The following is a 16,010-nucleotide window of genomic DNA, read 5'->3' as shown; positions in this document are numbered from 1 at the left end:
TACGTAAAAACTCTCTGTTCAAGCGTGAATTTTGTGTTTTGCATTGTTAACAAATTTTACACAACGCTGAATATTTAAGCAACTGTGTCAAGAAACTGCACTGTACGTGTTAAATACTGCAACATCTGGCTCACAACTGATAACTTGTCGACCTTGATGTCCTTGATTGTCAAGCGTGTCTCAACAACTGCGCCGCGCACAAAGCGGCGTATCAGTACATGCCGCTTTCCTGGCCTCACCCGTAGGCGAACGCTCTGTATATACCTACTTAAATAATGCTGCCCATAAGAATATACAAAGCAAAGGTATCCCTTTACAGTCCCAGAATGGTCTTTGACATAAGAAGAAATAACAACTTAAAATTCATACTAACTTTTCACTTATAAAATTTCAAAGGGAAAGTACAGCATTTCAAGATTCAAGATATGTAAGGAATCTGTTTGGCTGACTTGACTCTTGAACTTACTAAGCAAACAACTGACTTCCTGTCAAACAAACTGACTGACCAACCAACCTTTAGTACAGGTTGCATAAGAACCATATTAGTTCAGTAAATGTTTCAACTGGCTGTACACTGAACTGACACAAATTCCATCATAAGTACCTAAAGACGAAAAAGTTTTCTCCTGATCTTAACTTCCAACTCAGCACTGGAGATAACACAGTTTCCCATCCAGTGGTTAGGAAAGTACCTACATACATTCTACAGTAGGCTACTTCCATCAGGAAGGCATGGAAGAAATCTTTTACTTATGTGCATTAGATCTTAAGCATAATTTAGTGGTGAAAATAATTATTCCTATTCTCATGTTGCAGTTACACGCAAGTATTGATGACCTAAAAGATGCGGTAAATCAGAAAATTCTTCCAAAAGAATATGGTGGAGAAATCCCTCTATCTGATATGATTGGTAAGATTCTGTTACTTTTACCAATTTTCCTAAGTACCGTACAGCTAATCTTTCGGATTATTTTACAATAATGTCTGATTCTACTCAAAGTCATAACAATATTACAAATTATTTTACTGCCATATTCATATTTAATTAAACTACTGGTATTTGTAAGGTTTATATTTTTTAACATTTTAAATAATCACTTTTCATATTTTGCTCATCTCCACACCAAGTAACTTATAAATTTTAAGTAATTGATTAACTAGCGGACTTACTCGTATTAATTATGTAAGTCTGTGCAGCTTACAGCTGTTTCGGTGCTTCATCATACCATCCTCAAATTTAAAATAGATTATAAATTTTATAGAACATGAAAAATAAGTTTGTACTATGCCTGCAGTTCAATATTTTTAATCCTCTTCTCCTTTAGTTAACACGTGCATAATGTGTAAATCGTTAACTTTTTTGTGCAATGCTGGTTTTGGTCATAATTGAAGAGTCCACTGCAAGAATGATGGATGTCATTTGGAATACATTTTTCAGGAGAAGCAATTGAAAGTTTGAAATGCTTAGCGCTCAAAGCTTAACTGTGATTTTCCGATCATTACTGGACAATGACTATCAGTGTTAATGCCATGTAACTCTCTATGTACATTCTATATGTCTTAAGCTATGCATTGACAGTCTTGGTTCATTTTCGACAAGAAAGTGACATCCATCATTCTTGCAGTGGACTCTTCAATTTTAACTGACATATACGAAAAGTAATTTTAAACATGAATGAAGTTTTGTAATAACATAAGAGATTTATTTATATGATACTTGATTGTTGTAAATAAAGAAAATATATGCACTGATAATGAAATCAATTACTGGAACATTCAATTATTATCTGACCAGATCTGCGGCAGGGATTGTGACAGCCGATAAGCTATCACTTCCTGCCAGCCATAGTTCAGTTATGCTAGAGTGAGTCATTTCCCATAAATTTCTGGCATCTGCTTAGATTTCTTAGGGGAATTTTCCAAGCTATGTCCAATGACACTGTGAGCACTGTACGTCGCCTTCTTCACTTCTTATCTTGAACACTTTCCGTTTCCCCGAAATTTATTAACTAATTTATGAATCGTCCCACGACTTGGAACTCATCACCTAGGAATATCTCTTGAAATAATCTCCTGACAGCAAGAACAGATTCTGTATGGACATACGAATAATTAATGAACACCTGATGTGGACTAGAATAATTAGTTCGGAATATATATGATAAGAACTTTCTTGTGTTAAATTTTAACGAATCTTGTTAACATGTTTCGACCTATTTTCGGTCATCTTCGGAACTGGTCGTTGTTGGTCTTGGCGCCTCTTGTTTCCTGTGTGGGTGCGTTCGTAGTGTAGAGCCAAAGAGTGTATCACAATAATAAAAGTAGACAACAAACACACATTCAAAGTATACAGAAAACCCACAACAACAACAACACACATACACAACACATCCAACCACCCCACACAACACAAACAAGCTGCATTCCGAACAATGGTACACAGACTACTCAACATACCAATGAACCAACAGGATTACAACGAAGAACTAAACACAATCAAATACATAGCACAAGAAAACGGATAGAACCCTAACATAATAGACAACATAATACGTAAGACAAAACAAAAACACAAAAAACAGAAGAATACAACACAAACACAAGAACACAAAAATACATCACACTAACATCGCATACAGAACAAATAACACTCTACAAAAACATCTCAACACACAAACAAACAAATACAACCACACAGGCGTATACAAACTCAAATGTAGCACCTGCAACAACTTCTACATAGGACAGACAGGCAGATCATTTCAAACACGTTACAAAGAACACATCACAGCCATAACAAAATTACAAAACACCTCCACATATGCAGAACACATCACAAATGCCAACCACACCTACAGAGACATCAACACAGACATGGAAATACTGCACATCCAACCAAAAAGCCAGAAACTCAACACACTAGAACAAAATGAAATATACAGACACACGAAAACACACCCCAATATTCTCAACACACAATCAATTTCAAAACACACACACTCTTCGACTCTACACTACGAACGCACCCTCACAGGAAACAAGAGGCGCCAAGACCAACAACGACCAGTTCCGAAGATGACCGAAAATAGGTCGAAACATGTTAACAAGGTACGTTAAAATTTAACACAAGAAAGTTCTTATCATACATATTCCGAAGTGATACAGTGTTAAAAGTTGTGTAATCAAGATGTAGAATAATTAGGCCTATTATTTGCCATTTATTCTTAACAGACTGTAGTCTACAAGTGTAGTTGCTTGCATTGTTCAAACAACACGAATTGTGTCGCGTGAGAATCAAGTCAAAACCAGTTAACCCCACTTGCCCACTTCCTCGTCTGGCTGTAGGTGTTGTCTTATCGGCTGAGGCAGTTCCCACTGCAGCTCTGGTCAGTATTTATCAGTTTGGTATTTTTGTATCCCATATTCATCTTTTAATACGTGCTTGGATACAACATGTTAAAATACAGAAATGTTTTCAAATTTTTACAGCTCAGTTTCAAAAGCGATTGCAAGAGAGACGTGAAATAATAAAAACGTTGGATAAAATGGAAATTGAAGTGAACCCCAAAGCAAAATACGTTGCAGACATGGAAGATGAACTTGCTGGCATAGCTGGGAGCTTTCGTCAACTGCAGGTTGACTGAATTACTTCAGCAATGGAATCTAGTCCAAGAATTTTATTGATGTATTATTAAGTCGTGGATTTTTAAAAATTGTTGTTTATGTAAGATTTAAGAAATCAAACATGTTAGTTTTATACGAGTATTTTTATACAAATATTCATATTTTTGTGCTTGCTTTTATCTTAGCAACATCAAATTTATTCATAACATTGTTTGATATCTCGTCTTCAAATGCACATATTTTGTTTCTGTTTTATTTTATGTACCAGTATTCAAATGTAAATTTAGTCTGGAACAGGGAAAATGTGTGTAGTCGTATACAGTTTTTTATTCTGATTCTGTTCTGTTATATCACACATACATATTTGCGTATATGCAGTACCTATAGTGTAGTTTTATTGAATATGTACGGTATGTGCATTGTAAATGGTGACGAAAGTATTACTTGTTACAACACTCTAGTACCTAAAGGAAAAATATATTTTTATACACAAAATGAGGAGAGGAGCTGAAAGCTTCATTTTCCTTTAAAATTTATGTATGTTAAGATATAATAAAATTTGGAATAAGTGATATTTTTTGTAAGAGTTTTCCTTCTTTGTTTAGTGTTCAATTTTTAACAAAACAAAAGAATTAATGCTTTATCCAAGAAGGAATACTGTTTCCAAATAAGTACTTTTATATCATATTAAAATATCATATATGACACATTTCTACAGTGTCATCACTTAAACTGTGGTAGTCATGTTCATATTGGTCATGTAAATATCACTTCAAGTTTCTTTACTACCAGTGTATGAAGCATTGAAAATGATAGATGTAACCCATAATATGCTAGTTCCGATTTCAAATTCAACCCAGTTATTAATTGGAAAGACTAAGTACTTTAACTTACTGGTATCTAAATTATAGAACTTTTCATAACTTATTTTTGTTAACCTGTAATATTAGTATGGCACGTATTTTATGGCTTATGACTTTATCATTCACAGCACTTCATGGTACATCCTGACAATTATAGATCATAAATCTTAATAGACCGTGAAATATATTATAGTTTGTATAATAGTTAAGGTTTGTAATCCTTTAGTTTTTGACATTAACAAAAATGTATCAATGTGGTCAGGAAATTATAATTTCGTTGGAAAATTCCTAAGAGAAAATACTTGGTAATCAGTAGATATACGTCCATTTGCACTGACTGGTTCCAGTGAAGATTTTTAACATATCTTCATGTATGTGAATAAGATTTCTTCTTCTATCACAGTCCAGAACCTATATAAAGAGAAAATCTGTTCTGTTCTCCTTTTCTCCATGAATATATAATCCAGAGATGAGTATAATCTAGGGAAATTAAAGGTCAAATTTTCTTACTGCACATACAATTTGATACAGCTCAGTTGTAAAAGTAGCAGTGACATATTAATCCAAAACAAGAAAGTTTCGTGTTTTTTATGATAACCAAAGTTATAGCAATTGCGAAAGTCGTATTGTGGGATAAGTATATACTACTATTTTTAGTACCTATAGAATTCATGTACAGTAATTGCTTTAATTACATATATATTATGTTGTTGTTGTTGTTAAATATTGCTATTGTTTTCTTAATTTTATATTTAGAATGTATATTTTTGATATGTTACAATTTAAGATGAATATAAATATGTTTTTACTTATTGCTGGTGGTATAAAGTTACCAAAACATGTATAAAATACTATATTGACAAATAATTATTCCCAATGGAGAAATATTATATGTAAATGCTAATGCTTATCGTGCTCCTAGCACACATACAGAGAAATTATTCCCACAATATTAACATGAGGTGAAGGAATATTGCTATTGTAAGACACTTTTGTAGCACAATTTAAATATACAAATAAAAACTGTATTGTTAACAAAACAATGTTTTCAATTTTTGTAGAATACTAATTATGCAATTTAAATTACTTCATTTTTTCTGCAGAAAAAAAAAAAGGAGCACGAGAAAGATACTTGTACCACAGTCTAGTATATACAGTCATGAAGCTTGAGTTGTGAGGGTACTAGGAACAATAGACTGTGCCAGTTCTATTTCGCATTGTCTGTGATGAGGCGATAGTAGTGATCCTAGTGGTTAGTAACTATCTATGGATGCATATTTCCTACGTATTGAGCTTCGTGACTATACTAAACTGTGATCTGATGTCAGAGGAAGCCGTTGCCATGGAGATTGCCAAACTGCCGTCTTGTTTTCCAAACAATCCAATACCTGTATTGTGTTGTTACAGATCCATAGCACCTTTATAGTGTTAAATTAAAGTATGAAAGTAGTGTTTAAGTAGCTTAAGTGTATTTTTTTTACAAGTTGTGTTAATTTCTGTATTGGTGTCTGTGTATATTCATAGTACAGTATACGGCTTAGTTATTTCAATATACCGGTAGACCTACATCGCGATGGTTATGTGTTTTGTCCCTGACTGCAAGCACTATAGTGAGAGAGAGTCTTGCAGGTTTTTTTCATTTCCTAGGGAGAAGAATAAAGCCAATAAATGGATAATTGCTATTAGGTTTGTATAAAAGATATGCTTTTATACAAATATCGAATTAAAGTTAAGAAAATTTGGCCTAGCCTATAATAGGCCTAATGCTTCTATTGTACTACTTGATTTTATTAATTGTTTTGCAGGAGAGCTGACAGACAACCGTCAAAATACTCCTTAGTCTGCAGTTGTCACTTCAAAAATGGTATTAAAGAAGAAGGTCCCTCACTGTTTCACAGAAATTCAGGAAAATATATAGACTTTCCCCCTGCAGGATCTAAGAAAAATAAACAGAAGAAAAGGTTAGTAAGTCCATAGCCTTGCTCTATATTCACTGTCTGCTCGTGAGCTTTTGATTGGTAGGGTGGACTGGAATTTTTAGCCTATAAACTTATCATTATATATTACAGTGAAATTTATATTAATAATTTTGGTGAAACTAGCGCAGAGATAGTGCTGATGATTTAGAAAGTGGAAATCCACCATAATTACAGACCAGCACTGACAACATCACAAAACAAAAAATCACCAGGTTTTGCCTGAAGCTTGAAAATCCTGCACAGATTCGTATAGGCTAGCAAGGCATAACAAAAATCCTAAACTAACCTAATCTGTGAGGATTCGTATCTGTAAACAATTGAAGATATATACGGAATACGACAGTACGAGGAACTAACTCAGCGCAAGTTAAGCCTTAATTTTTTTCACATACTGTACCTATTATATTGAAGCGAAAACCATAATGAATCTTTGGTTCAGTTCTTGTCGGTAGTACTGCTACTGCTGTTGAAGATTATATTTATTTTTAAAGTACGATTGAAGTTACGAAACAGTGGTGGATGTGTTTTTAATAAGTTAATAATACTATAGGCCTACTTCAGAATACCGCGGAAGTTACTTATGTACAAAGACTGTGCAAATTAAAAATAATTAAAACTTATATTTTTATTGATAGCACAAGGGTGCATTAATAAATAAATACATAAAAAAGTGATATGTCCCCTGGATCAAAAATAAATAATTCATTAAAGTAATAACGACATAGGCCTACTTATCTACTTACGCGGTATTCTGAAGTCGTTCCGTTAATAAATTTGTAAAATGTGTAATAATTGCTTAATTCCGAGTCTCCTTTTTTGCGATTAGAAAATTAACGGATCATTAAAATTAGCGATTTTTTTCAATCATGATTTTTTTTCTACACTTAACATTGTGAAGGAAGCGAGACAGTTTGTGTCACTACTTCTTAAAAAAATTCTTCGCCCCTTTTAGCATAGAGCAGCGTTCTTCAACCTTTTCCAACATGTGACACACTAAAGGTGTAATTTAAAATCCTATGGCAAACTCATATAATTTAAATCAATGGTTCCCATCTGGGAGGGGGGGCAGGAGGGATTTTGAGGGTTTTAGGAGAGAATATGCTTACTGAATGTTGATTTGTGTCGCGCTCGCTCTTGTGGACTTACTATTTTACCTTTATTTTTCCAGTTTTTGTACAACCTTTACTATTTTAATTTTCTCACAGCACACCAGTTGAAAATGGGTGGCATAGACAAAGAACTCTCAGGCTCAGCAGTAGTAAGTAGGCCTATTAAAGACATTGAAAATTTTGTGCAGGTGTAACCTATTCCTGTATTCAACATTCCAATCATTTTCATATTTCCTGAGAATCTGCGGAATTCGAATTCCTTGTCTCTCATATAAAATATACAGAGAGTTCCCAGGTAGTAATGTTCTGTCGCTTATTGATGGTAGTGCAAAGTGCCTGGCCTATGGAAGCTAAGCATTGGGGGGTGGAGTGGGACTGGTGGGCAGACCTGTCCATACACCGGCATACGATCGCTCACTGCCCGACAACAGATTTTGTCTGGTAGAGTTTGGAGTGGGACCGATCTTCATAGGAACTTTCAGTATAGTTCAGTTTTCAGGCATTCTTAACACAGGAAAGTATACACTTAAACAATTTTATGATACTTTGATGAAGGCAGTTCAAGGGAAAAATTGTTCCGGGACCGGGTATCGAACCCGAGACCTTTGACTAAGCGCGCCAATGCCTAACACTGAGCTATCCAGGAACAATACACAATCACAGCCTGGATTCGACACCCAGTCCCAGAACAATTTTTCCCTTGAATATTATTCAAATCAGCTTTACAGGAAGCTAAATCTGGAAGCCAAATTCGCATAGTATACGCCTCTGTTCGTTAACATGAAACCACTATTTAAGGCACACAGTAGTGTGCTCTCATGCTATTTTGACATTGCCAACCCAGGTGTGTGGACATAAAGGGAAGAATCAAACCGTTATTGTGTATCATTCCTGGATAGCTCAGTGGTAGAGTGTTGGCGTGCTTAGCCAAAAATCCCAGGTTCGATACCCGGTCCCGGAACAATTTTTCCCTTGAATATTATTCAGATAAAACCTGCTTTTGACTCTCAGAGTTATTATTTGTGTTATGACTACTAAATCCTACCAACTACGGCAACTAAACAATGATTAGACTAATATACGAAATAATTGCGTTACTCTATATAACTATTTTTAATATTAATCTAGGGCCCAAGCTTGAAAAAAAAAAAAAAACATCGTAAGATAGTACACACGAATAGTAGCTAGCAACGAGTTGTTTGGAAAAAAATATGGCTTCCTAGCAACGAGTGACGTCACGACATGGAGTCATGTGTCATCAGTCATGTGGCAAGAGTGTAACAGAAGCAAGGTATGGTGTAATTGGTGTGTTAACGTGCGTTTTCAATATCAGTATTATCAGGGTAAAATAAATATATGTTTAACATTCTATAAATATCCCAGAATCGTGGCATTTCTTGTGTTTTATTATTCGGAATGCAAAATTTGCAAATTTGTGATTGATTTCATAATAAAATAATATGACCAACCTAACCTTCAAATTCTTCCTTAAGTATCTATGTGAGTTAACGTGTAATGTTTCGGATACAAGAAAGAAGAATCGTTTTCGCATAATAAATAAATAATGGTGATACAGACATTATGCAGTATCGTATTTAACCTATATGCAGTCTGAAATGTATACTGGTAGTGTATACTGACTTACCGGTATTTGTTGCCTGATTACTTTATATGAAAATGTCATAACTTCTTAATAGGCTATAGCAGTTGTTTTGTGTGGTTACTATGTATATACTTACAGGAAATTGGACGCAGTATCTTTCTCTTCGCGATTTACAGTAATTATTTCCAATTGTGTTACCAAAGGAAGGAGGATTCTATCCATACCCGCCTACCAACCAAAATTGCGTATAATACCAAAAGCCTGAACTAACCTATCACTGATAAGTGATCTTACGAAAACTCGCTTTATATTTATCTAGGTACCTACCAAAAAGCTTACATGCAGGACATGCGATCTGATTGCACCAATTTTCATAGCAACTCTCCACCCTTAGAAGTGCGAAATTGACGTCGCCACTTAGTTTGACTTTTGTTTGCGGTACATATAACTCGACTAGAAGCCAAGTACGTTAATACAACCTAACTTACCTCGCTTTGGTAATGTAATTGTAAAGAAATACCCCATTTACAAGTCTACCCTCATTTTAATATAGTTACGTCAAAATGATAATTTCACTGTAAAGAAATAGAAGAATCTGTCGGCTATTATTGTCCTTCAAGGTGTAAAACACTAGGACTAATCCAGATCTGGCACGAATTGGGATTTAGATGGGAGTCTGGTAACAGGTCTAAATGATCACTATAGGCCTACATTATTTTAACAATTTGCTAATGTTCAATTGATTTCGGCTCATGACTATGAAGACAGAATACATTATAAGAAATGAGGTCTTAATGTAAGAACAAATAAAACAAAATGTATGACAGCTGAAGGTACAGAACAAGATTTTTAATTTAGCGCAATAATTAACAATAGATCCCTATTAGAAACAACAACAACCAAATTTCTTGGCTTAAAAATCGATAATGTGTTAAATTGGAAAAATCATATTAAAGAAACTACCCCCAAACTAAATTCAACTTGTTTTGCTATTAGATCTATGCAAAAGATAGTAAATATCAATACCTTAAAAACAATATACTTTGCATACTTCCACTCGGTAATGAGTTTTGGAATAATATTCTGGGGAAATTCCACAGATAGTAACAGTATATTTCTATTACAAAAAAGAGTAATTAGAATAATAGTAGGTGCCAAATCTAGGGAATCGTGTAGGACTATTTTCAAAAAACTACAAATAATACCCATGGCTTGTCAGTAGGCCTATATCTTTTCATTAATAATCTTCCTCATATGTAATCGTGAAAACTTTGTAACTAATTCAACAGTTCATAGCATAAATACACGTCAAAAAATGACTTTCATACTCCATCAGCAAGTCTATCATGCTACCAAAAAGGAGTGCGTTATATGGCAGTAAATTTTTAATAGCCTCCCTATCGATATAAAAAATGAAACTCAAAACATAAAATTATTTAGGGCCGAATTAAAGAAGTACCTAATTTCTCACACCTTCTATTCTGTAGGTAAACTCATGACATTCAATAATACTTCATGAAATTGATACTAAAACTTTGTGTTGTACTAGTAGACTATATTGTAAATCTCGTCTGTATATATTTCATCTAGACTGTGACTATAAATTAAGACTTTATAATAGTATTAAGTTTTTTGACTTGTTCCATTTTCTAGCTGTAAGCAATGTATGAATACCATGGAATGTTAATAAATACAATACAATACAATACAATACAATACAATACAATACTAGAAGAAGGGTTGGAAGCAATTTTACATACAGAAGGATATAGCCTAAATAGGTATCTTGGGTTGGAAATTACAGGTGAAGGACTACAAGGTAAGGAAATTAGAACGAAAATTAATTCTGGTAAGTTAACAATATCTACATCTAATGGTATTCTTTCGGACAAACAGATTACAAATGAAACAAACACAGACAAAAATATTTAAAACAGTAGTAAGAAGTAGGGTTACCTTATTCTGAAATGTGAAAATGCTGACACATTCCGCTCGCCAATGAACTCCTTGTATCAACTTCGTCATTTATATCACTTTTGCAGCTTCTGCACGTTCATCACTAGACCTAATTTTCTTTAACAGTTCCTTATTACTATACAAATAGTCAAACATACGTTTGCATGTAAAATGTTTTAAATTAAATTTACTAAACTGAGTCCTGTCACAGAATCTATGTTGAGTCACATCCATGAAATTTAATAACTTACCTGAGCAGCTCACTGCTATTTACAGTTAACAAAATGAAGGATGGTCTGAATAAACAGCATTTACACGTTTAACAATCACACACATGGCAATACGTTTCTCACAGCTCACAACATGAGATCAGATGAAACAAAAGTGAATAAATAAGACTTCAATATGAGAAAACGCGGACAAATTAGAAGATTTACAAAAATGTATGCAGACAGCTGTTTTTATTATCAAAAAGCTGAGTTACCTGCATAAATGCTGGGATATGGCAACCCTAGTAAGAAATATTATGATATACAGATAAGAAGTTTGGATTTTTAAATCAAAATTCAGAGAAAAATTAACAGCAGCAGAGATGGCTTTTTGGGTAAGATCTGCAAGGATATCTTGGCGAGAAACAATAAGAAATGAAATTATAAAAACAAACAGTGAATGTTCAAAATTCAATTATTGATTTCATTCAAGACAAACAAATGGAATGATATGGACTTATGAAAAGAATGGGAGAATAATGATAGCTGCAGAGAATTATGGAATTGGATAGCACAAGGACACAGAAAAAAGGCAAGACCAGCAGACACTTGGATGAAAGGAATACTTACAATGATGAGGGAGAGGAGTATTGATGAAAGTTTATGGTCTGATAGACAAGAATGGAGGAGAGTTATTAAGAACATTGTAGTCATGGGCTCCGGAAAATTGTACTAACATTGTAAAACCGGAAATGTATGTAAATGAGAAAGTAAAATGAAAGCTCAAAATGTGTGACTAGCAAAACAAAACAGAGTTACATGACTGGCGCAGTTTACTATGGCTTGATTTCTTCCTGCCTTAAATAATTTTACACTAGTGTTAGGTTATACCACAGTCTACTATATACAGTCACGAAGCTTGAGTTTTGAGGGTGCTAGAAACAATAGACTGTGACGGTACTATTTTGCATTGCCTGTAATGAGGCGATATTAGCGATCCTAGTGGTGAGCAACTACCTAATGTTTGCATATTTACTACGTATTGAGCTTCGCGACTGTATATACTAGACTGTGGTTATACCTCAGGCTCCCCTACTAATACATATTTACTCACTTATTAGTGTTCCTCGCATATAAGATCTCTCCAACGTATGTACAATAGTGGCAAAAAAAAATAGCCGGCTGAAATTTTATAAGTCTCAGAAAAGTAGATTTGCACATGCGTGGGAAGTCCTTAGGTGTGTTCATAAGAGAATATATTTTTAAAGGGTTATGTCTTCTATCTAGATGCACTACTGAGGGGTAAATTATTCCTTTCCAACATTCTGTATTCATTCAGTTTCATATTTTAATACTCATAATTTTAGTGTATTACATAGTTAACATGTTGGTATTATACATTGACATTTTGACATTGAGAACAATATCTGAGGCTTGATCTAGTAGAAAGAGAATTCGCATAAGAAAATATTTTTGTTATAAGATAATATAAAGTACATCAAACTTCCTTCAGTTCGGCTAGATAGTCATAAACTGGTTGAAGTTCGTAATAGTGTAACACCCTGTAATTATGTTCATGAAATTTAGTAGTTAGGAAAATAAAGCCATTTTATCAGTGACTTATTTTAATTTTGATTTCTTTTTTGTTAATTCAACATTTGAATTATGTAATTATATGTTAACTTTTCAGTTGGTATCCAGTGCTGAGAATTATGAGTGCTAACGAACTAGATCCTTGCGTTAAACTGCCGTTGGATAATAGAATCCTTGAGGGCGTTGTTGATAAAGCTAAAGACTGGGCACTCATGCATGGTAAGTAATGATAGTATTATTACAGTTTGTTTATACTTGTTTTTTTGAAAGCTGGGACATGACAGGAGCATTGCGATTGGAAAAACAACTGAATGTCACATAGCGTGGTAGGCCTGTTGCTATGGTAACAACGGTTGAGTTGCCAAACTTACAGTTTCCATATGGCGGGTGCTTAATAGCTCTCTTGGCTACATTTATTGTGCACACAATGTTAGCATTGATCGTTTCGTCTTTGATTCTCTGTCGATTTTTGTATTGTTTTCTTATCTTCGCGTCAGTTGTCAATGAATGTTTTAACGTCAGCCATCTTAACGACAATTGCTAGCTACCATCAGCTGGCAGCGTGGTAGTCCATATTGGCAACATAGCACTGTAGTTCCAAGCTCGGCCGCTTAACTGCATGTCCCATCTTTCAAAAAAACAAGTATAGTTTGTGCTCCTTTTCAAAGAGTATAGCTAAATAATGGTACGTACTTAAAATCTGTGTCATGGTAAGACACTTCGAATAACACTCTGTTCAAACTTTTGCAACGCTACTTATTCTTAACATTCAGTTTAAATAATGCAATACATTTTTTTTTTCTCGAAATCTATGAAGAAAGTTTTGTAGTAATATGGTCAAGTGTAAACAAAATGGAAAGGGTGATTATTCCTTTGGTAAATACGGATAAAGAATAATCTATGTTTGTGGCAGAATATCTACAAGAAATTCAGATAGAGACATTTTTATAGGAGGCAGAGAACATTAAATCTTCTTGTATAGGCCTACTGTTTTGTTTTCAGCCCTTATTGCAATCATTTACTAACATTTCAGAATCAGTTTTTCTTCTCTTCATGGAATTCTTTAACAAGTCTCACTTCTGGTTTCATGCACAGATTCTATTTTACATATTCATGTCAAATTTAATTTATATTCTTCACTGTTTAAACAGATGGGAGCAACTGGTTGTACTGTACTAGGATGGCTAAGACAAACAGCTATATCTTTGTGTGGGAGCCAAGGTTGTAGGTTCGAATTCCGCTTAGGGGGGAAAAAAAATCTAAAAATGGAATCAGGCTAAACCTTGCTTGGCAGCCCTAAATACACAGATAGGCTACATAAACCTTCGATAAATTATTAATTAATTTCACAACACCATTGTCGAAACAATAATAACTGAATTTTGAACCTTTGTTGATAGTGACTTTTGTTTCGAAAGTAAAGCACTTTCCTCTTAGATTATAGGCCTAAATTTGAACAATAGTATAGTGCAGAGGCGAATGCTAGTCACGAAAGTTAGGCTTGCTCTTTTATTCATAGGGGAAGATGGGAGGATATAATAATTCATAATTAATAAAAATAATCAGACCCACATAAATAATTTATTTTATAATTATGAAATCTTTATGAGTCATGGATCATATTCGCTTATCAGATGTAGAAGTTCGATATAATATAACAAACATAGCCAAAAAAAAAAACAGTTTATTTAGTTTTTCGACCCTGCCAACCAATGCACATTGTTGTATTGAGCTGCACTGAACGAGCTCACATATTCTCTATAATGTCTGTCTTCTCTTGAATAGTCCTTCGGGAAAATGGATTTAATAATAAGGTTTCAATGACACACAATTCCGAACTCATTGCAATACTTCAAATTAATGTTTAAGAATTAATAATACATGCAGTAGCTAACACATGCATTCCGCTCATACAATTACATTGCACTCGCAAATCACAGCACATTCCCGCTGTCAATACTGGTCTGTGTAACGTTAAATAGTCGTTGGTGTAGCTCTCAGACCAGAGCTTCAAACAACACATAACAGAAGCATGTGCACCTAGGACGGACTAAGGAGGAAGGCACTTGTGCGCGCATCATAATCTCGCTGTTTCTACGTCTTTCCTGTAGCTCCAAGAAACGAGCAAGCGTTGTGATATTTGCGGTGTGCAACCTGCGGATAGTATTACGCCTATACAGTATTCCAAAAACCAAAATAAATTTTAATGTACGTAACGCCATTTTGAGAAATACACATTCTACGAAAATATTGGGCTTGCGCAACAAGCATAGCATGCCATGAGAAATCGCCCCTGGTATAGTGTCTCTCTAAGGTAGCGCACGTCCACCGCTATAGATTAACAGCATGTCTGACCTTGAAATGATCAGGCCTGTCTTCAAATCCCGGTTAGTTTTTTCCGAGGTTTTCCCTCAACCAATTGAAGCAGAATTGCTGGGTAACTTTGAGCGTTGGATCTCGGACTCATTTCGCCATTATTTATTCACCATATTATAATCATCATTACCATAGCCTGGGTTAAGTTAATGGTGCAGCGTGCTGTATTCATGCAAGAGTGCGACCGTTAGCAACAAATATTTTTCACAGAACAAGAGTTGCAAGCACAATAAGCCTCAAGATGCAGTGCAAGCCCTCAGACCCCTCATCCGTAACAAACGTGCTCTGCTTCAGCCGAAGTGGGTGATCTTCCCAGTTAAATTGGTCCCATAACTTTGACAAGAAAAAAAGGAGACTTACCTTATTTATTTCACCATCATGCATAGACTGGAGAAACCAGTTAGAATGATTTACGCATAGACTGGAGAAACCAGTTAGAATGATTTACGCATAGACTGGAGAAACCAGCTAGAATGATTTACGCATAGACTGGAGAAACCAGCTAGAATGATTTACGCATAGACTGGAGAAACCAGCTAGAATGATTTACGCATAGACTGGAGAAACCAGTTAGAATGATTTACGCATAGACTGGAGAAACCAGTTAGAATGATTTACGCATAGACTGGAGAAACCAGTTAGAATGATTTATGCATAGACTGGAGAAACCAGCTAGAATGATTTACGCATAGACTGGA

At 34.6% G+C, this 16,010-nt stretch overlaps 2 protein-coding genes across 9 annotated transcripts in view; both read left to right on the top strand.

Moving 5' to 3' along the window:
- LOC138695760 (clavesin-1) overlaps window positions 1-5,530 on the top strand; it is a 68,017-nt gene extending 62,487 nt beyond the window's left edge. For both annotated transcript variants that reach the window (XM_069819939.1, XM_069819940.1), the window contains exons 6-7: window positions 817-910; window positions 3,490-5,530. In XM_069819939.1, coding sequence (XP_069676040.1) covers window positions 817-910; window positions 3,490-3,644 — 249 coding nt within the window. In that variant the 3' untranslated portion in view covers window positions 3,645-5,530. The remainder of the gene's footprint in view (window positions 1-816; window positions 911-3,489) is intronic.
- A 3,222-nt stretch (window positions 5,531-8,752) lies between these two features.
- The window catches only part of LOC138695759 (glutathione synthetase-like), a 53,918-nt gene continuing 46,660 nt past the window's right edge, over window positions 8,753-16,010 (top strand). For 2 of the 7 annotated variants that reach the window (XM_069819933.1, XM_069819932.1), the window contains exons 1-2: window positions 8,753-8,866; window positions 13,034-13,155. In XM_069819933.1, the coding sequence (XP_069676034.1) occupies window positions 8,826-8,866; window positions 13,034-13,155 (163 nt within the window). In that variant the 5' untranslated portion in view covers window positions 8,753-8,825. Of the gene's footprint in view, window positions 8,919-10,973; window positions 10,998-13,033; window positions 13,156-16,010 lie in introns of those variants that run through there. The other 5 variants (XM_069819931.1, XM_069819934.1, XM_069819936.1 and 2 more) reach the window with 5 other exon arrangements.

The sequence above is a fragment of the Periplaneta americana genome, chromosome 3 (assembly GCF_040183065.1).
Source record: "Periplaneta americana isolate PAMFEO1 chromosome 3, P.americana_PAMFEO1_priV1, whole genome shotgun sequence".
In the NCBI taxonomy this organism is placed as follows: Eukaryota; Metazoa; Arthropoda; class Insecta; order Blattodea; family Blattidae; genus Periplaneta; species Periplaneta americana.
This window is presented reverse-complemented; position numbering and strand designations above follow the sequence as displayed.